Source organism: Macaca thibetana, chromosome 14 (genome assembly GCF_024542745.1).
Source record: "Macaca thibetana thibetana isolate TM-01 chromosome 14, ASM2454274v1, whole genome shotgun sequence".
In the NCBI taxonomy this organism is placed as follows: domain Eukaryota; kingdom Metazoa; phylum Chordata; class Mammalia; order Primates; family Cercopithecidae; genus Macaca; species Macaca thibetana.
This window is the reverse complement of record NC_065591.1, coordinates 167,090-190,000: the sequence shown is the minus strand read 5'-3', so window position 1 is coordinate 190,000 and position 22,911 is coordinate 167,090. Positions and strand designations below refer to the sequence as shown.

At 51.3% G+C, this 22,911-nt stretch overlaps 2 protein-coding genes across 5 annotated transcripts in view; both read left to right on the top strand.

Annotated features, from left to right (window-relative positions):
• Positions 1-22,911, top strand: part of LOC126936564 (interferon-induced transmembrane protein 1) — a 135,262-nt gene that overhangs the window by 96,986 nt on the left and 15,365 nt on the right. The gene's annotated exons all lie outside the window — the stretch shown is intronic.
• LOC126936565 (interferon-induced transmembrane protein 3-like) lies at positions 19,239-20,898 on the top strand. Its single transcript, XM_050759308.1, has 2 exons — positions 19,239-20,191; positions 20,758-20,898. Exons 1-2 carry the CDS (start codon positions 20,042-20,044, stop codon positions 20,896-20,898), a joined length of 291 nt encoding a protein of 96 aa, XP_050615265.1. The 5' UTR covers positions 19,239-20,041.

The following is a 22,911-nucleotide window of genomic DNA, read 5'->3' as shown; positions in this document are numbered from 1 at the left end:
CCTGGATCTCGTGCGAGAAAGAAATCAGGGCGAGTCCCTAAAGGGAAAGCAAGTTTATTAGGAAAGTGAAGTAATAAAGATTGGCTACTCCGTAGACAGAGTGGCCCCGAGAGCTGCTGGCTGCCCGTTTTTTCGGTTATTTCTTGATGATACGCTAAACAAGGGGTGGATGATTCTTGCCTCCTCCCTTAGACCGTGTAGAGTAACCTCCCGACGTTGCTGTGGTATTCTGCTTGTTTGGTTGTTGGTTTTTGTTGTTGTTGTTGTTTTTGAGCTATGCTGGGATGGGTCAGACTTTTGCCTCTAAAACTCTGTCCTCCGTCCTGAGCGCCACACTTGGTGTGGAAATTCAGAACCCGGGTAGGCCCGCCCTTCATAGCTGGTCTTGGATGCCATGCAAGGACTTGGAACCCAGCATGACTGGAGAAGCATTAGGGAAGATACCTGTGTCATAATTTCAAAATTCTTTTTTTCTTGAGACAGAGTCTTGCTCAGTTGCCCAGGCTGGAGTACAGTGGTGCGATCTCAGCTCACTGCAAGCTCCACCTCCTGAGTTCCCACCATTCTCCTGCCTCAGCCTCACAAGTAGCGGGACTACAGGTGCCCACCACCACGCCCAGCTAATTTTTTGCATTTTTTGTAGAGACGGGGTTTCACTGTGTTAGCCAGGATGGTCTTGATCTCCTGACCTCGGGATCTGCCCACCTCAGCCTCCCAAAGTGCTGGGATTACAGGCGTGAGCCACCGTGCCCGGCCCATAATTTCAAAATTCTTTGTGGTAGTTTAAAATCTTAAAGATTTGTTAGGTTAAATTAAGTAATCTTAGGTTTTTCGCTGGAAATTGGGGTTACTAAGAGCTAAAATAGTAGTCAATATATGTAATTAAAGCTACTAGATATAAAATAAACAATTCTATATACAGAGTGTGTAAAGAAAGTAAGATGTGTTTTGGTGAAGAGATTTATTTTAGAAAATGAGGATGTGGTTTTTGCTAAAGTTTTTGTTTTTGTTTTTCGGAGACGGAGTCTTGTTCTGTCACTAGGCTGGAGTGCAATGGTGCAATCTCCTCACTGCAAACTCCACCTCCCGGGTTCAAGTGATTCTCCTGCCTCAGCCTCCTGAGTAGCTGGGACTACAGGCACGTGCCACCATGCCCGGATAATTTTTGTATTTTAGTGGAAATGGGGTTTCACCATGTTGGCTAGGATGTCTGAATTTCTTGACCTCGTGATCCGCCTGCCTTGGCCTGTCAAAATGCTGGGATTACAGGTGTGAGCCACTGCACCTGGCGAGAAATCTTTTTTCTAGTTATTATTTAAGGATGGTTTCAAAATGAAGGAAAAACACAATAAAGATGAACTAAATGGACAGAAAGAGAAATGATAAAAGGGTGGGGGATGAGTAACCTTTGATTCCTGGGTGGCCGTGTGGTCACCCCTGGAGCTGCCGCTGGGCCGCGCTCAGTTACTAAGGAGAAAAGTTACCAGTGGAATTCCGAGATGCATCCAGCTCCCAGGGAGTTGGTTCACTGGATCCAGAAGGAGATGAACGCTAAAAAGAAAAAGTGAGGCCGGGCGCGGTGGCTCAAGCCTGTAATCCCAGCACTTTGGGAGGCCGAGACAGGCGGATCACGAGGTCAGGAGATCGAGACCATCCTGGCTAACACGGTGAAACCCCATCTCTACTAAAAAATACAAAAAACTAGCCGGGCGAGGTGGCAGGTGCCTGTAGTCCCAGCTACTCGGGAGGCTGAGCCAGGAGAAAGGCATAAACCCGGGAGGCGGAGCTTGCAGTGAGCTGAGATCCGGCCACTGCACTCCAGCCTGGGCGACAGAGCTAGTCTCCGTCTCAAAAAAAAAAAAAAAAAAAAAGAAAAAGTGAAACATTTGGTCTCTTGGTTATCATGATCTGTAACGGCTAAAATGAAATTAAAAGGGAGTGTTGACCATCCTGGTCAAGATGGTGAAGCCCCGCCTCTACTAAAAATACAAAAATTAACCAGGCGCGGTGGCTCGAGCCTGTAATCCCAGCACTTTGGGAGGCCGAGACGGGCGGATCACGAGGTCAGGAGATCAAGACCATCCTGGCTAACATGGTGAAACCCCGTCTCTACTAAAAATACAAAAAATTAGCCGGTGGGAGCCTGCGCACTCTGGGTGGTGGGCACCTGTAATCCCAGCTACTCAGGAGGCTGAGGCAGGAGAATTGCTTGAACCTGGGAGGCGGAGGTTGCAGTGAGTCGAGGATGGGCCATTGCACTCCAGCCTGGGAGACACAGTGAGGCTCCGTTTCAAAAAAACAAAAGAAGAGAGTGTTGGGTCTGACCCTGATGATGCCACACCAAGGTCAGATTTCAGAGAGTCCGAGCTCAGGCCACTAGCCCCAGGGCCAGCCCTTGAGGGCAAAATTTTCTCAGAATGCACGTTTGTGATCTGTGGTTACCTAAAGGCAACCAATGCCAGGGAAAAGGCAAAACCAAAGGGTGGTGGGAACCGGAGGAGTAACGTGAAGAACTGAGCCACCTGTAGACCACCCCCGTCAGCTTCCTGAAATACCTTCACTCAGATGGATCTCAGCTCACTGCAATTCAAATTTGGAGGCTCTGTCTTTGGTGCTAAGCGCTTCCAAGTGGAAGAGCTCGGTTGGTGCAGGACCCACAGCTCAGTGCTGGACAATCACAGACGAGTGCACAGTAAGATCCGTTGACTCTAAGAAGAGGGGCTGCCTGAATCCACCTGTAAACCCCGAGAGAAGCAGCCCCGTGGGGCTGGCGTTGTGATGACCAGGAAGTTCACCCACGGAATACGCCTGTTACCCAGGTCACGGTAAATGCTGTGGTTAGAGGACACCCATTTTCATGGGCACCTTATGTAACCTGACCGCTGCAAAGCTGAAAGATAGTTCAGGGAGCCTCATCCAATTTGCTGTCTTAGCTTCCCCTCATGGGTCTTACAGATGCCAAGAAAAAGATGAGGTTAACCAACAGAAGAACTGGGAAATGCAAAAGGGGAACTCAAAGGACTCAATCAAGAGAAGATGGAAATTGTTAAAGGGTCATTAAGAAATAAGACCAGGCTGGGCATGGTGACTCATGCCTATAATCCCAGCATGTTGGGAGGCTGAAGCACCAGGATTGCTTAAGCCTAAGATTTTGAGAACAGCGTGGGTTGACATAGGGAGACCCCCTCTCTCCAAAAAAAAAAAAAAATTAGCCAAGTGTGGTGATGTGCACTTCTAGTCCCAGCTACTCGGGAGGCTGAGGTAGGAGGCCTGCTTGAGCCTGCAGACTTGAGGCTATAGTGAGCTCCAGTGCAACTGCAGCCTGGGCAACAGAGCAAGACCCTGCCTCATAAAACAAAGAGAAAACAAAAGAAGACCAATAAAAAGCATCAGCAGGGGTGAAACTAAGAGGAAAAAGAAAGGGGAGGGTCATGGGACTCATCCTTGCAGGGGGGAAATCTTTAGATGGTTATTAAGAAATGGACTAAATAAAATGGAAATTGATGGGATTAAAACAAAGGTTTTTTTTGTTTTGTTTTGTTTTGTTTTGTTTTTTTGAGACGGAGTCTTGCTCTGTAGCCCGGGCTGGAGTGCAGTGGCCGGATCTCAGCTCACTGCAAGCTCCGCCTCCCGGGTTTACGCCATTCTCCTGCCTCAGCCTCCGGAGTAGCTGGGACTACAGGCGCCTGCCACCTCGCCCGGCTAGTTTTTTGTATTTTTAGTAGAGACGGGGTTTCACGGTGTTAGCCAGGATGGTCTCGATCTCCTGACCTCGTGATCCGCCCGTCTCGGCCTCCCAAAGTGCTGGGATTACAGGCTTGAGCCACCGCGCCCGGCCAAAACAAAGGTTCGTAATGCAACATGATATAAGTGAGACAGGTAGGTAGGAGGGGGTCCCCAGAAAAACGCCAGCTGGCCTGCCCACTGGGGCGGAGTCTCGGAACATTCAGCAGGAGGAGCCCGGCCCCCTTTTTCTGGTGTGAAACCTGGGATTCAAATGGCTGGCAGGGGAAGCACCTAGCGGGGACTCCGGCCTTGTGAGAGTCCCTGTTTCCCCTTTCTCCCTTTTCATCCAATAAAACCCTGTCTTACTCACCGTTCAGATTGTCTGTGAGCCTGAATTTTCGTGGCCATGGGACAAAGAACCCCGTCTTTAGCTAAACTAAGGAAAAGTCCTGCAACATTTTTAGTGCCCAACATGGGACTGGAGAAGCAGTGAGTGGAATCGGTGTCAGAGCCTCTCACTGTGGCTTCTAAGCCTTTTCATCCGTGGACTTCTGAGCTTACAGGAAACTGCTCCCCATCCCCTGTCACTCCTGGGGGGATCAGGGGCCTTTTCATAGCCTTTTCCTTCCTTTTTTGGGACACACTGGTGAACAGCAGCTCCCAGCTGCTCCTTTCTCTGTGCTGGGCCTGGGACGCCCGGCCCAAGGGTCCCACACAGCCAGCTGGCAGATCCCCAGCCACACACCGACCGCCACAGCCTTCCCTTTCCCCAGCCAAGGGTTTTGACTCCATTGGACAGTCATGAAGCTTAAGCTCTCCGCGGTGGAGGAACCACTTGCATGAGAAATTTTATAACTGTTTATTTCCCCTTCTCTACCCATCAGCGAGTTAACTTTTATTTTTATTTTTTGAGGCAGAGTCTCGCTCTGTCCCCCAGACTGGAGTGCAGTGGTATGATCTCGGCTCACTGTAACCTCTGCCTCCCGGGTTCAAGCGATTCTTCTGCCTCAGCCTCCCGAATAGCTGGGACTACAGGTGTGCGACATCACGCCCGGCTAATTTTGTATTTTTAGTAGAGACAGGGTTTCACCACGTTGGCCAGGTTGCTCTCAAACTTGTTACATGCGGCCATATGAGAGACCACCCGAGCAGACCGTACAAGAGGCCACCCAAGCAGGCTTAGTGTGAGCAACAAGGCGGTTTATTCACTTGGGTGCAGGAGGGCTGATTCTGAGAAAGAAGTCGGTCAAGGTGGTGGCTTACCATGGGTTCTAATAGGTTTGGGATAGGCGGTGGGTCAGCAGCAATTTTTTGCAGGCAGGGGATGGATGTTACAAAGTATATTCTCAAGGGCAGAGAAGGTGTATCCTCACCAGGGCGGGGAGGAACGTTACAAAGTACATTCACAAGGACAGGGGAATGTCACCTGGCTGGACCACGGTGCGGCCAGCTCAGAGGACCTTACACCTAGTACCTGACTCTTCAAATACGTCAGAGGACCCCAAAGTGTCCAGAAAAAAGACATAAACAGGATTATTCAAGATATTTGGGTACATGAAATTGCCAAAATGAGGCTCAATCTTCTTCAGGTTATATTTTTATGAATAATGCTAATCTATGTTCCAAAATTGTATGGGATTTCTAAAATTCTAGTGTCTAAGTAGATGCTATCAATCATAATTAAGGTTGTTAAGTTATTGTAAACCATGGAGATAACCAAATTGTCAGTCGTGTTTCTAACTGTAACTACCCTGGACATTTTGCTATTCACAGATAATTGTCTTGTTTTAATCCTTTTCAAAAGATGGTTTATAATAAGCTGTAGGATTATTTTATTTATTTATTTATTTTGAGACGGAGTCTCGCTCTGTCGCCCAGGCTGGAGTGCAGTGGCGCGATCTCAGCTCACTGCAAGCTCCGCCTCCCGGGTTCCCGCCACTCTCCTGCCTCAGCCTCCCGAGTAGCTGGGACTATAGGCACCCGCCACCGCGCCCGGCTAATTTTTTGTATTTTTGGTAAAGACGGGGTTTCACCGTGTTAGCCAGGCTGGTCTCCATCTCCTGACCTTGTGATCCGCCCGCCTCAGCCTCCCAAAATGCTGGGATTACAGGCGTGAGTCACCACACCCGGCCAATAAGCTGTAGGATTTTAACAAGTGTTCTCAGATACAGGCTTCTGATAATTTTGGCAATTGTAACATGAGAATAAAGAAAAGTGTACAGAAGCCCTGAAGAGCTGGAATGTTCACGAATGTCAAGCATAACCAGAGTTAACTAAATGGACTGAATGCAGGAGGCTGGAGCCACCTTTCTGACTTTTGCTCGGATTGTTGCCGATCCCTGTTTTGTTTTTCAGAGTCCAGGAAACTTATTTTGAACGATTTACAGCCTTCAACAATAAGTAAGGTATACTCCTGTGGACAAAATTTGGGCCGGGTGCAGTGAGTCAAGCCTGTAATCCCAGCACTTTGGGAGACTGAAGTGGGTGGACCACTTGAGGTCAGGAGTTCGAGACCAACATGGGGAGGCCCCACCTCTACTAAAATACAAGAATTAGCTGGATGTAGTGGCGGGCACCTGTAATCCCAGCTATTCAGCAGGCTGAGGCAGGGGGATTTCTTGAACCCAGGAAGCACAGGTTGTAGTGAGCTGAGATTGTGCCGCTGCACTCCAGCCTGGGTGACAGAGTGAGACCCCATCTCAATTTAAAAGCATTTGGAGAATGTTTGTTTCTCTCTCTCTGGTTCCTCCAGAATTTGGAAACTGTGAGTATTCTTGTGGCAATATAGTCCTCTGCATCGGTGCAATAAGATTCCTCTTTCTTTTGCAGCAGGACACACTTGGAGAAAGTGGTTATTTTACCAAGGCTTTGACTGGAAGAGTCTGCTTCCCTTTGAGGAGTCAATCTTGGCTGGGCTCAGGGGCTCACGCCTGTAATTCCAGCTGTTTGGGAGGCTGAGGGGGAAGAATCGCTTGAACCTGGGAGGCGGAAGTTGCAGTGAGCAGAGATCGCAAGACTCAGTCTCAAAAAACAAAAAAAATCATAAGGTATGAAGATGTGTGTGTTTTTTTTTTTTAAGTAATTTCTCTGTTTTGGAGTTAAAGTTTCTTTTAGAATGAATGGAAGAAATGAGTACAGAAAGCTGTGAAGAGAGAGGGAGGAAGAACCTTGTGTAGTTAGGTGGCTAGAACTGGGTTTATAAACATTGTAAAGTGACTGTTTTTTGTTGCTTATTTTGTTTATGTGTTTTCAGACAGGGCGTCACTCTGTTACTCAGGCTGGAATGCAGTGGTGTGATCTCAGCTCACTGCAGCCTCAACCTCCCGGACTCAAGTGATCCACCTGTCTCAGCCTCTCTAGTAGCTGGGACTACTAGAGAGCACAGCAAAAACCCCCTCTCAAAAAAAAAGAAAAACTTAGCGGGGTGTGATGGCACATCCCTGTAGTACCAGCTACTCAAAAGGGTGAGGTGGGAGAATCGCCCGAGCCCAGGAGTGTGAGGCTGCAGTGAGCTGTGATTACGCCACTGCACTCCAGCCTGGGTGACAGAGAAAAGAGAAAGAGTTCTACCAAAGCAGACTCTTAAAAACCCCACGTGATCCATCACTAGTCATATTCATTGCAGACATGTAAATAATCAGGCCGAGTTTAATGAGACTAAAGCTATTTTGCAAACAAATTAGGCTTACTGTAATTATCTTTGGTTGAAATGGGGGTTTCTACTATAGAGAGGAATTATGTTTCATCAGAAAACTATAGTGCACCCATGACGATATTTCCCTCATTTTCTTTGAGGCTTTGCGTATTGCTGGAGTCCTGCAAGCTGAAGCTGGACGATTAAGTGTTAACCTCAGAGGAGAACCTCCAGGCCGCTGCTGCGTGTGACTCAGAGTTTACCAAGATGCCTGATGCTATCAACCCACAGAAACAGGCTTTCAGCTCAGATCTAGAAATCTCAACTAACTGCTTTCTGGACTCAGGGACATCGTTTTTAGTTTGTGGTAACCATTAGCCATTGTTTTCCTTTTGTTTATTTTAACCGGTTTGGTTTCTGGGAAGCTTGGCTAAGGAGCGTCCTAGTCTCTTGAGATCATTCTCCTGACGCCTCATTGTGATGTCCCTGCGGAACCGTATTCTCTCAGGGGTCTTATTTTTTTTTCTTTCTTTGTTTTTTGAGATGGAGTCTTACTCTGTCACCCAGGCTGGAGTGCAACGGCGGGATCTTGGCTCACTGCAACCTCCACCTCCCAGGTTCAAGCAATTCTCCCGGCTCAGTCTCCCAAGTAGCTGGGATTACAGGCATGCGCCACCACGCCCAGCTAATTTTTGTATTTTTAGTAGAGACGGGATTTCACCATTTTGGTTAGGCTGGTCTCAAACTCCTGACCTCGTGATCCACCCGCCTCGGCCTCCCAAAGTGCTGGGATTACAGGCGTGAGCCACTGCGTCTGGCCTCTTTTTTTTTTTTTTCCAGTACATTGTTCCAGGACATCTCAGGAATCTTAAATGCACGTTCAAAGCCATCCATGGTACACCAGATGGTCTTCCTGTGATTAGAACAACCGAAAAGGGAGAAGAAAAATTTTTCCAATGAGCCTGACATTGTGACTTGCAAATTCCATGTGGAAACAGACAAACCAGCCATGACGGTGACAGAGGGTGCCTGCGTCTGACTTTTGGTCAATCTCCGATAAATGAGAGGATGGCTGATGGGGGAGTTTTTAGAAGACTCCATCGGGATGCCATCAGACTGAGGAGGCCCCAGTGCCCTGAAACCCAGCTGAGTTTGAAAGGTCATATCCTAGGAAAACACAACTTAAGCTTCATCAGTCAACTAACCTCGAAGAAGGGACTTCGAGGCCATGGCTCCAACTTTGCCAATGAAGGATTTACCTTCCGGACACCCCTTGTAAAGTTCCCTTTGATGGAGCCCTGAGCTGCTTGCAGTTTAGCGCTGCCCAGTTCATGAATTGCTGCTCGTACAAATAAACTTAAAAAATTTTTCCTGTGCTTTTGTTTATATATATATATATATTTTTTTTTTTTTTGAGATGGAGTCTCGCTCTGTCGCCCAGGCTGGAGTGCAGTGGCGCGATCTCGGCTCACTGCAAGCTCCACCTCCCGGGTTCCCGCCATTCTCCTGCCTCAGCCTCCTGAGTAGCTGGGACTACAGGCACCCGCCACCGCGCCCGGCTAATTTTTTGTATTTTTAGTAGAGACGGGGTTTCACCGTGGTCTCGATCTCCTGACCTTGTGATCCGCCCGCCTCGGCCTCCCAAAGTGCTGGGATTACAGGCGTGAGCCACCGCGCCCGGCCTTGTTTATATTTTAACACAAATAAGGAGATTATAGGGTGATATTTTACAGAATTCAAAGAAAAAACCCTAGAATTTTATATGCAGCCAAATTGTTATTCAAAGCTCAGAGCATAATAAAGCTATTTCCAGAAAGCCTCAGAATGTGTCCCTCCCTCACGTCTACACTGAAAATATTCTTGAAGAAGGAAGTCAAAAAACAAAAAAATAGAAAAAACAGAAATCCAGGAAGTGCTGCAGGCCACAGGAGAAGTCTGGGGACACAATGGGTTTGTGAAATCTGTTATTAGCAACAAATCACTGCCAATAAAAAGGTAACGCAAAGGGCAAAGATGAGGGAAATACAGTTGTGCAAAGCCTGACGATCTAGATAATGCCATCAGGAAGGGAGTGAGAGAACCAAGGGATGTGGGAAGTTTGCCAAAGGGTGCCGGGAGATCCAGGTGTGAACACGGGCAAGTCCAGGACGTGAACACGGGCAGCTGAACAGTGTGGGTCTTAAGGCCACCATCACAGGAGCTCGCTCGGCCACGCTGCGTGCCCACTGCCGTGGGGGAGAAGAGAACGTCTTTCTTTCCTTCGCAGGTTCTTAGTTGAGACAGTCTCCTGAAAATAAAAGTGAGATTAACACGAGAAAAAGCAACAGCGGTTTACGGATGCCTGCTGTACCTGCCTCGCGGGAGAGGACTCAGGTTAAAAGTATTTCTCTCTCTCTGCAGCGGCTTTGGAGCCTTACTTCAATAGTATTTTAACATGAGTCATAAATCCTATGGGAAAAGACAAAGGCAGGAAAATGTGGGGAGGGACATTTGCAGGAAGGGCCGGGATTCTCCCTGTCTCTGAGGGGATGTGCAAGTGTCTTCAGGTGCGAAAGGCAGAGAGGAGGCCAGGAAGACCTCAGTCTTTGTACCTCGCTGTCCTGCCACCAGGCAAGCAGAGAGGGGCCGAGCATCGCCCTGTGTTTTAAGTTTCGTCACCTCAACAACGCCCGGTATTTTAGGGTGTTGTGGTTTGTTTCATCATGTGCAGCAATTCTTGGCACCGCAGGAGCAGAGAGAGCTGTGAGGCCTCTCTTCACCCCTCACAGGGTCACAGCGACTCTCTTATAACCACACACAGCTAACAAGAGAAAAGAACACATTTATGGAGCCAAAGTTTTATGTAACACAGAAGACCCAGAGACCCAGGAAAACCTTTTTATGCTTCGATTAGATGAAGCATGGGCAGCTGTGTAGAGATGGGAACAATCCAGTGGGAAGGCTGAGGGGACAGACCCAGCGAGGCTGCCCGGAGCCTTCTCAGCACCCGCTGCAAAGCTCCTTCCTCCCTCCCATGCGTGGGGGCAGGACCCTGGGAAGGAAGGCCTCCAAGGGAAGAGGGACAGAGTGACCTTCTAGGTTCTACGGCCTGCTTTGGGAGAGACGAGTTCTATTTTCTATGACTCACCATGGGGAAAAGGAATTCTGGTTTCCGTGATTCACACGGGGGAGAAAATGGGGCAGGAAATAGAAGGGAAGGAGAAGGTCAGAGACGCTTTGCTTGTGAGGCCCTTAATGGCCCCAGACCCAAGTACTCAGCACGCCAAGGTCACATGTGGAGCCCCAGCAGCAAGCAGGAGGCACTCGGTAAGTTTCATTGCACCACGCGTGGTGGGAGGAGAGCCTGAGGCCGGGAGTTTGAGACCAGCCTCCAGCCTAGACAACATGAAGACTCCAAGGCCGGGAGTTTGAGACCAGCCTCGGCAACAGCAAAACTCCATCTTAAAAAAATGTGTGTGTGTGTATGTGTGTGTATATATATACGTGTGTGTGTGTATTTGTTGAATGAATCAATATAAATTTTTAGAAAAGTTATAAAAGAAAAAATCTCTCATGAAAATCACCAAAAGAAAAAACCTCCAAAAGTAGGGCAAATAGAAAATATAAAAACTGTGGCAGAAATATGTCCTTGTGGAAGAATTATTATAACAAATATGAGTTAAAAGACAGAGAGTTAATTAGAGATGCATTTTAAGAAAAGACCCAGAAATACGGAAAAGTTCTTTGAAACTGAATTTGGCTGATTCTAGGTGCCTGACGGAATCGACACGCAATCCTCCCCCAACAGAGACAACACCCCAGGCCTGAAAGCAGCTCCGTGTCCAGCCATGAAACATAAACAGGCAACATGGAGGGAGAAGACAGCGAGGGTGAGGGTCAGCAGGAGCCACTGGCAGCAGGAACTCCGGGTGCTGGAATTCCCAGACGATAAACCAGCTGTGCTCGCTATGTTTTTGGAAACAAAAGGTAAACATGAGGATTTTTTCCAAGGAATGAGAAATGGATACGGTGATGCAATAAGAAGAACCGGTTTGGTTCTTCAGTCCTGGTTCTGCAGAGCCCCTAACACTCTTGTGACTCCGAGGCGATGGGGAGTAAAGGCAGAGCCTCTCTCAACCACACCTGGGTTTACACTGAAGAAGAGGGTTTGGGAAGGGGCTCTGGCTGCCAGGTGATTCGGGGGATGGAACTTTCAGCCCCACCCTCAGCCCGTGGGGAGGGGAGAGGGACTGGACAGAGTCAGTCCCTAGGGGAATGATTTAAGCAGTCGTCCCTACGTAATGAGGCCTCCACAGAAAACCCTAATCAGCAGAGTTCCAAGAATGTAGATGCTGGAAGCTCTAACTCATCGTGTTTGGGTTTAGCCGACACTGGATTTGGTTTGGTTTAACCCCCACGTGGATGTTAAAATCCTGACAAAAGCAAGAATGTGGGCCGGGCGCGGTGGCTCAAGCCTGTCATCCCAGCACTTTGGGAGGCCGACACGGGCGGATCACGAGGTCAGGCGATTGAGACCATCCTGGCTAACACAGTGAAACCCCGTCTCTACTAAAAAATACAAAAAAACTAGCCGGGTGAGGTGGCGGGCGCCTGTAGTCCCAGCTACTCGGGAGGCTGAGGCAGGAGAATGGCGTGAACCCGGGAGGCGGAGCTTGCAGTGAGCCGAGATTGTGCCACTCACTCCAGCCTGGGCAACAGAGCGAGACTCCATCTCAAAACAAAACAAAACAAAAAAGCAAGAATGTGTTCACCATAGAAGTCCGGAGTGGTGGTCTTCTTGGGATGGGAGGGGTCGTGACTGGGCAGGGACAGGCAGGCACCTTCTGGGGGATGGGCAATGCACCATTTTGACTAGGGTGGTAGTTTTTTACTTTTATGTTTTATACATTTTGCTGTAAATTTATTTATTTATTTATTTATTTATTTTTTTTTTTGAGACTGAGTCTGGCTCTGTCGTCCAGGCTGGAGTGCAGTGGCCGGATCTCAGCTCACTGCAAGCTCCGCCTCCCGGGTTCCCGCCATTCTCCTGCCTCAGCCTCCTGAGTAGCTGGGACTACAGGCGCCCACCACCTCGCCCGGCTAGTTTTTTGTATTTTTTTAGTAGAGACGGGGTTTCACCGTGTTAGCCAGGATGGTCTCGATCTCCCGACCTCGTGATCCGCCCGTCTCGGCCTCCCAAAGTGCTGGGATTACAGGCTTGAGCCACCGCGCCCAGCCATAGTTTTTTGTATTTTTTAGTAGAGACGGGGTTTCACCGTGTTAGCCAGGATGGTCTCGATCTCCTGACCTTGTGATCTGCCCGTCTCAGCCTCCCAAAGTGCTGGGATTACAGGCTTGAGCCACCGTGCCCGGCTAAATTTATTAAATTTCACAATAGGGAAACGTTAAAAGTATATGCCCCCATTAACATGGATTTTATATACACCAGGCAATCACAAATAGAAATGCTGGAAGAAGTGGGGTCAGCAATAATAATATTTCTGAAATCACCAAAATTCTGCCAGGAAAAGATCTGGAGAGCCTGCGAGGCCAAGGCTAAGATCTCCAGTGAGGGTGAGACTAAGCTGAGGACCCGCAGATGACCGCTGCAATGGCCGTCCACGTCAGCCAGGACAGGCTGCGTTAGGCTGCATAACAAATGGCCCCACATAATGACATCCCGTGCACGCTCCACCCCACCAAGGACTCTGCTCCCCACCCTCATGCAGAGGCCCAGACGAAGTCGCACCTCGACAGGCGTCTCCATGGCCACTGAGGCGAAAGAAGGAGCTCCACGGGAAGACTCAGCCCTGCCGTCTGCCCAGAGGGGAGCTGAAGGTATCTGGTGAACAGCACTGAGGCACACCACATCCAGGCACCTGCGAGGTACTTGGAAGCCTGCCCTTCCTGCAAGCAAAGCACACCCGCTTCCTCCAAGGCAACCATCCCGGAGTCCTCCAGCTACGTGAAGGTCAAACGTACACAAGTTGCCGCATCCATCCCAAGCTGGAGGGCTCTGAGTTAAAAAGATGAAGCGTTTGCTGCCCACGCCCCCGGTATTCAACCAAGGAGCAGGGACAGGGGCTTCCAGGGTCTGGTTTGGAAGGGGAAGAAGGCAGACCCCAGCAGTCAGGCTCTGCAGTGGCTCCAAAGTCCCATCGGGTGGCTGGGGGAGGACCCCAACCCCGGGGAGCAATTTCCTGGAAGAGATGTGGGCTGTGGTCGGTGGAGGGGACACCTCCCATCCCCACGGTCCTCTGTGGCCCCACCAGCGTGGGTGCTGGAGAGCCAAGTGGCTTCCTCAGCTCCCTTCTTGCCTGTAGAGACGTGGGGAGCCCAAGGGCTACTTTGAGTCTCAGGCTGTCACAGTCTTTGGATCCAGCCTGTGTTTTTAGGACAGTGCAACTCTTTCAAATCTTTGATCAACTTTCTTTTTCTTTTTCTTTTCTTTGAGGCAGGTGTCGCAGGCGTCCTTGTGAAGAGACCACCAACCAGGCTTTGTGTGATCAATAAAGCTTTTTAATCACCTGGGTGCAGGCGGGCTGAGTTCGAAAAATGAGTCAGCAAAGGGAGATGGGGTGGGGCAGTTTTATAGGATTCGGGTGGGTCATGGAAGATTACAGTCAAAGGGCGTTGTTCTCCGGCGGGCAGGGGCGGGGGTCACAAGGTGCTAGGTGGGGAGCTTCTGAGACTCACTGTCCAGGAGAAGGAATGTCACAAGGTAGTGTCATCAGTTAAGGCAGGAACCGACCATTTTCACTTCTTCTGTGGTTCTTCAGTTGCCTCAGGCCATCTGGATGTACAGTCCAGGCTTGGGCTCAGAGGCCTGACCGCAGGGTCCTGCCCAGGCTGGACGTGACTGATCGCCACTCAGTGCAGCCTCAACCTCCTGGGCTCAAGCGATCCTCCCAACTCCAGTCTCCCTGTGGGTGGGACCGCAGGCATGCACCACCACCACTGGCTATGTTTTCATACTTTTTGTAGAGACAGGGTCTCACCATGTTGTCCAGGCTGGTCATGAACCCCTGGGCTCAAGTGATCCGCCCGCCTCAGCTTCCCAAAGTGCTGGGATTACAGGCGTGAGCCATGGCACCCGGCGTAAATCAGCTCTCTAAACTTCCGTCTGATTTGGTCAGGTCCCTGTGCCGAGTCACACCCGCTCCTCCTGCCTGCCTTGGCTGGGCTGCGTTTCTTTCCTTGGTCGTCCTCAGCCCCCACTGCCCCCCTCCCTCTAAAATCTCTCCGCAAAAAATGTGGCATCAGGTCAGGCTGAAGAGCCTGAGTCACACCCTTAGTCTCTTTTTCCTGGAGCATTTGGTGCAATAAAAGGGCTTTCCTGGGCCATTCCTTTGGCCGGACCCTACCTGGAGACGCTGCGAGCTCCTCGGAGTTTCCAGCAGCCGGAACGGTGCCGGCTCCTGATTCCACCCCAGCCGCAAACGCTGACATTTTCACTCAAGGGTCTCTGCAATCTTCCCTTCTATGGTCAGGATGGAAAGGCAGTGGCCTCTTTTAACCCACAAAGCCCCCCTGGGTTTTCCTGGTTTCCTTCCGCTCCTGCTCACCCACCAACTGGTTCTCTCCTGAACTCATGATGCCAAAACCCGCATCTGGCCTCAGGCAGCACCCACAGAACATTCGCTGCCCAGCCTCAAAGTCCAGGACTCACATTGATTAGGTTCTTGCTCTCCTTCCAAACACCCCAGGGGTCGCTGCCCCCACCACGTCCTCCCTGCTCTGCCTGGCCCGGGCAGCACTGCCCCGAGTCAGCCAGGATGAGCCAGGCTGTGCAGTGGTAACGGACAGCCCCACCCTCAGCCGCTGACTCCCTCCAGTGTGGGCCGGTGGCAGGTGTGGGGTCTGTGGTCTGTGCATCGTCCTTGCCCAGCCACCCAGGTTGGGGAGCCCCCAGCGTGTGCTGCCAGGCCTCTGAGGTGGGAATGGGAGGTGGAGTCACGCCTGATCTCTTGGTGCCACCTCTCATGCCCACAACATCGCACTGGCCACCTCAAGTGACAAGTTCATGCTGAGCTGCGAGGGGGTGAGGAAGAAAGATTCCAGGAAGAAAGCCGGAGGCTTGGGGAACAGCACTGATGGGCCTCCCGGTGCACCTCGAGGCACTGCTGTGGGGTGCGTGCCTGTGAAGAGGGCGGGGCTGCCCTTGGGAGGCAGGGAGGGGAGTCGCTGCCCTGGGGAGCTGCAGATGCATTAGAGCAAGAAGGTCAGGGCACCCCTCACGGGGCTGTTCGAACGGAGGCTGGAGGAAGGGGCTTGTGATGATTGCGTTAACTGCACAAATTGTTTGCAGAGCCTGTGTGTTTGAACTATATGAAATCTGGGCATCTTGAAAAAAGAACAGGATAACAGCAATCTTCACGGAACACCAGAGATAAAGACTTCTGGCCACTGGTAAGCTGGATGGAACAGAGTCACATTTCTCCTCTTTCAAAAGCAAATAGGAGAAATATTGCTGATTCTTTTTCTCAGCAAGGAACATCCCTGAGAAAGAGAATGCGCCCCTGAGGGCAGGTCTATAAACTGCCCCCTCGGAAGCGAGCGAGCCGCGCCATCTTTTACGGTTGAAGCTGAAGGGATGAAATAAGCCCCGGCCTCCTGTAGCGCTCCCAGGCTTATTAGGACGAGGAAATTCCTGCCTAATACATTTTGGTCAGACAGGTTGTCTGCTCTCAAACCCTGTCTCCTGATAAGATGTTATCAATGACAATGCCTGCCGGAAACTTCATTAGCAATTTTAATTTTGCCCTATCCTGTGGTCCTATTATCTTGCCCTGCCTCCACTTGCTTTGTGATATTTTATTACCTTGTGAAGTACGTGATCTCTGTGACCCACACCCTATGACCCACACCCTATTCGTGCACTCCCTCCCCTTTTGAAAATCCCTAATAAAAACTTGCTGGTTTTATGGCTCGGGAACATCAGGGATCCTGCCGACAGGTGGTGTCTGCCCTGGACACCCAGCTTTAAATTCCTCTCTCTTATGCTCTTTCCCTTTATTTCTCAAACCAGCCGAGACACTTAGGAAATAGAAAAGAACCCACATAACCACTGGGAGCGGGTTCTCCTGATACAAATAACCTTTATTTATCTGTGAATTAAAACTCTAATTTAAGCATTAGCTGGGCATGCTGGTGTGTTACTTGGGAGTTCTAGCTACTTGGGAGGCTGGGGCAGGAGGATCGCTTGAGCCCAGGAGGTGGAGGCTGCAGTGATCTGTGATGGTGCCACTGCACTTCAGCCTGGGTGACAAAGTGAGACCCTGTTTCAAACAAAGAAACAAAACCCACAAAACAAAACAAAACAAACCTCTATTCCTTCCTCCATTTTTTGGCCACGAAGAGACCCCATGGAGACTTGCTTTTTCCTTAAAATTCTGAGTCACAAAATTCTGGAGCCTGACTGTGAGAAACAAACTCACTTGTCCAAACCCCAAGAATGGACCTAGAAACCTGGAAAACAGCAAAAGTGAGACTTTTTTTTTTTTTTTTTTTTGAGACAGAGTCTCGCTCTGTCGCCCAGGCTGGAGCGCAGTGGCCGGATCTCGGCTCACTGCAAGCTCTGCCTCCCGGGTCTACGTCATTCTCCTGCCTCAGCCTCCCGAGTACCCGGGACTACAGACGCCCGCCACCTCGCCCGGCTAGTTTTTTGTATTTTTAGTAGAGACGGGGTTTCACCGTGTTAGCCAGGATGGTCTCGATCTTCTGACCTCGTGATCCGCCCGTCTCGGCCTCCCAAAGTGCTAGGATGACAGGCGTGAGCCACCGCGCCCGGCCAAAAGTGAGACTTTTAATGATGGTCTTTTGAGATCAGGCATCTGATGGGCCCACACAGTACAGAACAAGCCATTTATCCCCAGTGTGCAGGCCCCTCCCCCAGCTCCTCATAGGCCGAGCACTGTGAGGTCACTGCCTTCCTATTGGTTGTTGGGCAGGGGCTTTAGGTGTTTGCTTTAGGGTTGTCCTGCTGCATTTTGTTGCGGCCCACAATGCATTGCAATCCCAGTCAGATCAGGGGCTCCTTGTGTATTTATTTGACTTATGACCTAAGCAGCTGGGCAGGCGGATACGGACGGATGAACCGAGCTATTTTGCAAGCTAGTAAACTTTCATCTCAGACTAAACTTCCTTGATTTGCCTGAGGGCAACTAAGTGGAGGGAGAAGGGGAGGGACAGGGAGACTGACAAGAAGGCATCAGCTATCCAAGCAGGGGCCTAGTATATCCTGTTTCTTCTGTGGTTTGCTGACCTAAGCTGATGTAAAGCACTTTGTCTTGGAAATGGACCACTGTATACATTATTTCCTTCACTTACTTAGAAAGGAAGAAGATAGGCCGGGCGCGGTGGCTCAAGCCTGTAATCCCAGCACTTTGGGAGGCCGAGACGGGCGGATCACGAGGTCAGGAGATGGAGACCATCCTGGCTAACACAGTGAAACCCCGTCTCTACTAAAAATACAAAAACTTAGCCGGGCGAGGTGGCGGCGCCTGTAGTCCCAGCTACTCGGGAGGCTGAGGCAGGAGAATGGCGTGAACCCGGGAGGCGGAGCTTGCAGTGAGCTGAGATCCGGCCACTGCACTCCAGCCTGGGTGACAGAGCGAGACTCCGTCTCAAAAAAAAAAAAAAAAAAGAAGATAGGCCAGGCGTGGTGGCTCACGCCTGTAATCCCAGCACTTTGGGAGGCCGAGGTGGGTGGATCACGAGGTCAGGAGATCGAGACCATCCTGGCTAACACGGTAAAACCTCGTCTCTACTAAAAATACAGAAAATTAGCCAGGCGTGGTGGTGGGCGCCTGTAGTCCCAGTTACTTGGGAGGCTGAGGCAGGAGAATGGTGTGAACCCAGAAGGCAGAGGTTGCAGTGAGCCGAGATCACACCACTGCACTCCAGCCCGGGTGACAGAGCGAGACTCCATCTCAAAAAAAAATATGTACTGATTTAATTTTAATTACTTGTTTTTAGAGGCAGGATCTCTGTCATCCACGCTGGAGTGCAGTGGCACCATCACAGCTCATGGCAGCCTCAACCACTGGCCTCAAGTGATCCTCCTGCCTTGGCCTCCCAGTGCTGGGATTACAGGAGTGAGCCACCATGCCTGGCCGGCAATCTACTTAAACAAATATATCCAAAATACTACCTCACCATATCATCAACAAAATATACTACTGATGAAATAGTGACATTTTACAAAGAAATTTTTTTCTCACCAAATCTTCAAAATCCAACATGAGCTTTGTCCTCACAGCAGTTTGAGAACGGAACTGGCCACGTTCCAAGGGTGGCCACAGGGAGCTCCCCAGAGTGCAGCAGCCAGGCCAGAGGCTGCACAGAGGTGCAGGATCAGAGGAGGTGCAGGCAACCCCAGAGTCCGGTCTGAGGTGGCGCAGGGAGCAGGTCTCTGGTGGCCGTGACAAGATGACAGGATCCAGGGTAGGGTGGGGAGGGGACGGGACCCTGGGCATCTCAGAGAGCAGAGCAGCGGAAACAGGAGCCCCCACCTAGGGACAGGTGGAGAGGGGGGCTCCTCGCCAGGAACCCCAATCAAGACAGGCCTCACGTGACTCCCACTTCCTCCTGGAGGGCGCAGGGGCCTCTTCTGAGGTCAGTTTGGTTTCTGATTTTTTCCAGGGAAACTTTTCAGCACATTGTCCTTGGCCAGATGCCACAGGAGCCGCTGACCCAGTGACCTCACTTTGCTCTGCTCAGACTGCACTCCTATCCACGGGGTGCTGAGGCAGGAGGAGGAAAGTGCTGTAAACTCAGTAAGCTCTTGGCCAGTGGGGCCCTAGAGCCCTGCCCAGGCCCCACGGGGTGTGGCCCTGAGTCCAGGAACCCCCGCCCCTCATGTCCCCTCAACCTCTGTGGTGTTTTATAAAGCAAAGGGGCCCCGGAAGGAGGCAGGAGGAAGGAGGGGGTCACGCGTGTCAGCCCTGAGCACTGAAACTGCCCCCACAGGTCCTGGAATCCTCCCTGTATCCAAGACTGCCTCCGCTTCCGTCAGTGCTCCCCGCGGTCCCCGGTCCTGGGCCTGGAGGGCTGCTTGGGGCAGGCAGCAATGGCCACTGGGTCTGTGACCTGCAGCAGGAGACACAGGGAGGCTTGGGCCTCTGAACCCACATAGAGCAGAACTGCAGCCCCAAGAAAGGGAAGATTTCGGCAGAGGAGGCCTGTGGCAAGAGAGGTGAGGGCTTGAGGGGCCCCCTGTGGGGCCTGGAGTGTGGAGGCCCATCGGGGGCCTGGCAGGGACCCCGAACCAATAGTGAGGTCCTGCAACTGCTGGTGTAAGGTGAGGAGACTCCCAGGTCTAGTAAAGTTCACAGGGGCCTCTGACTCCCCTCCAAGAGGAAGCTGGAGTCACATGATGCTGTCCTGCGGGGGTCCTGGAGAGAAGGCTCCTTATCCCACAGTGCGTCCGCCCGCCCTGAATGTATAACTTCACGTTCAGAAATTTGTTACCCCCTCCTCAGACCTCACACAATTCACAAATTTCCAAGCAGGAAACAAACTTCTAAGAAAGCAGAACGCCTGAGTCCAGCAGGTCCAGGAGCCTGAGAAGACCTAAGACCTGCCAGAGACGGTGCCCGGCATCCAGACGTCACTCCACAAACGGTCGTGTAAGAGAGCAGGAACCACACTTCCCAAGCCTTCGTCACCACCAAAAACATCAGCTTCCCGGAAACCTGAGCCATGATCAAGGAGGAGCACGGTGTGAAGTCAGCCGTGACCCACATCCGCAGCGAGACCTCCGTGCCCGACCATGTCGTCTGGTCCCTGTTCAACACCCTCTTCATGAACCCCTGCTGCCTGGGCTTCATAGCGTTTGCCTACTCCGTGAAGGTGCGTATGGCCCCAGGGAATGCTCAGAGGGTCCCGGTGAGCCTGGAGCTCCACCTGCCCAGAAGCTGCCCGGGGTGGGGATTCGTGTGTCCCTGTGAGTGTGAGTTTGTGTGCACCTCTGTCCCGTGTGTGCCCACGTCAGTAGCTTTGTCTGTGTGATCTGTGTGTGTGTGGCTTGGGGAATTCGCCCAGTGCAGGTCTAGGAGGAGGCTCCAGGAGGCTGGCTGGCTCAGAGTTTGTCCCCAGAGATCCACTAGCCCAGAGCAATTCTCCCTACAGCCCAATACCAGAAATTACACCCTCACCTTCCAGACTGGCACCCAGGCTCTCCCAGAAAGTGAGAAGGGAACTCACAGGCGACTTCACCCCGTGGTGGGGAGAACAGCCTGTGCTGGGGCCCAGGCAGAAGGAGGATGAGCCTGAGGCTCCTGGAGAGTCTGAGCCTGGATGAGGAAGGGGAGGAGGTGGTCCCTGATCTCAGAGTGGGGAGGAGCCGGGGGGAGTGGGAGCCACAGCACATGGCTCTCAGCTGAGGAATCCTGGTCCCCCACTGTCTCCTCCCACAGTCTAGGGACAGGAAGACGGTTGGCGACCTGACTGGAGCCCAGGCCTGTGCCTCCACCGCCAAGTGCCTGAACATCTGGGCCCTGACTGTGGGTATCCTTGTGACAATTGCACTCACCATCCTTTCACCAGTAGTTCTGTGATAATATTCCAAGCAATTTCTCAGACGACAAAGAATCTCCAAGGCCAGTAGTAGCGCCCAGGTACTCGCCATCCACTGCTGGTCCTGCCCCCGGAGCCGCGTCCTGTATCAGCCCATTATCCTCACACACTTTTCCACAGCGGCATTCAGTGAAGTGCAGGTGTTTCTGGTGCTGTGGAAGGCAGGATACAGTGTCAGGAAAAAAGGCTCAAATCTGCCTGACAGTGTCCAGTGTTTAAGCTTCTATATAAGCCAAGAGGAAAGATGGCTTAGCAGTGAACGGAGAGCAGTGAACGGAGAGCAGTGAACGGAGAGCAGTGAACAGAAAGCAGCTGTTTGTTCCCTTCCTCTCCAACCACCCGGCGTCAGAGATAAGAGGGTTCCTAGAGGCAGCAAAGTTCTGCTGCGTTTGAATCCCAAATTTCTTGCTCACGCCTAAGCCATTATATGAAGCCACAAAGAGGAAAGAAGGAGACGCTCCTCTAGGAGGCTGACCAGGAGAAGGCTTTCTTTCTTTCTTTTTTTTTTTTTTGAGACGGAGTCTCGCTCTGTCGCCCAGGCTGGAGTGCAGTGGCAGGATCTCAGCTCACTGCAAGCTCCGCCTCCCGGGTTCACGCCATTCTCCTGCCTCAGCCTCCCAAGTAGCTGGGACTACAGGCGCCCGCCACCTCGCCCGGCTAGTTTTTTGTATTTTTTAGTAGAGACGGGGTTTCACCGTGTTAGCCAGGATGGTCTCGATCTCCTGACCTCGTGATCCGCCCGCCTCAGCCTCCCGTAGTGCTGGGATTCCAGGCACTTCGTTGCGCCTGGCCAGGAGAAAGCTTTTAAAGAAATCAGGCCGGGCGCGGTGGCTCAAGCCTGTAATCCCAGCACTTTGGGAGGCCGAGACGGGCGGATCACGAGGTCAGGAGATCGAGACCATCCTGGCTAACACGGCGAAACCCCGTCTCTACTAAAAAAAAAAAAAAACACAAAAAATTAGCCGGGCGAGGTGGCGGCGCCTGTGGTCCCAGCTACTCGGGAGGCTGAGGCAGGAGAATGGCGTGAACCCGGGAGGCGGAGCTTGCAGTGAGCTGAGATCTGGCCACTGCACTCCAGCCTGGGCGACAGAGCGAGACTCCGTCTCAAAAAAAAAAAAAAAAAAAAAAAGAAATCAAAGAAGGCTTACCTCAGGTCCCAGCTTCAGGGCTGCCTGATCTAACTAACCAAGCTTTTCTTCTTGCTTGTCCACGAGTGAAAGGGAGGCCACAGAACTTCTAACTCAAGCCATAAGGTCACGGCATCGCCCAGCGGCGTGCTTACCCGGGTAATTAGATTCTGTGGCACTTGGATGACCTCCTTGTTTTAAACAGTAGCTGCCACTGCCCTACGGGTGCAGGAGGCCGATCAACTGACTTTAGCGACTGTGAATACCCTAAACCCGGCTGCCTTGCTCCTCCTCGCGTCAGTGCCGGGAACGTGGGCGGAGGAGTACCCGGGGTCGAGGCAAGAGACTGAAGGCACAGACTGTTTCCGTATAATAAAGAAAATAGAACAAGAACGGTTGTAATACAAATTAGATATAGAGATGACTATGGACAATTATCAATCATTATTATAAACATTATTAATCATTAGCTTTTAATATTACTCTTTGTTGCATTACTTTTTTTTTTTTTTTTTTTTTGAGACGGAGTCTCGCGCTGTGTCACCCAGGCTGGAGCGCAGTGGTGTGATCTCGGCTCACTGCAAGCTCCGCCTCCCGGGTTCACGCCATTCTCCTGCCTCAGCCTCCGAGTAGCTGGGACTACAGGCGCCCGCCACCACGCCCGGCTAGTTTTTTGTATTTTTAGTAGAGACGGGGTTTCACCATGTTAGCCAGGATGGTCTCGATCTCCTGACCTCGTGATCCACCCGCCTCGGCCTCCCAAAGTGCTGGGATTACAGGCTTGAGCCACCGCGCCCGGCTGCATTACTAACATAACCAAGGAATAACCGACGGGCCTAGGGTCAGGTGCTGAAGGGACATGGTGAG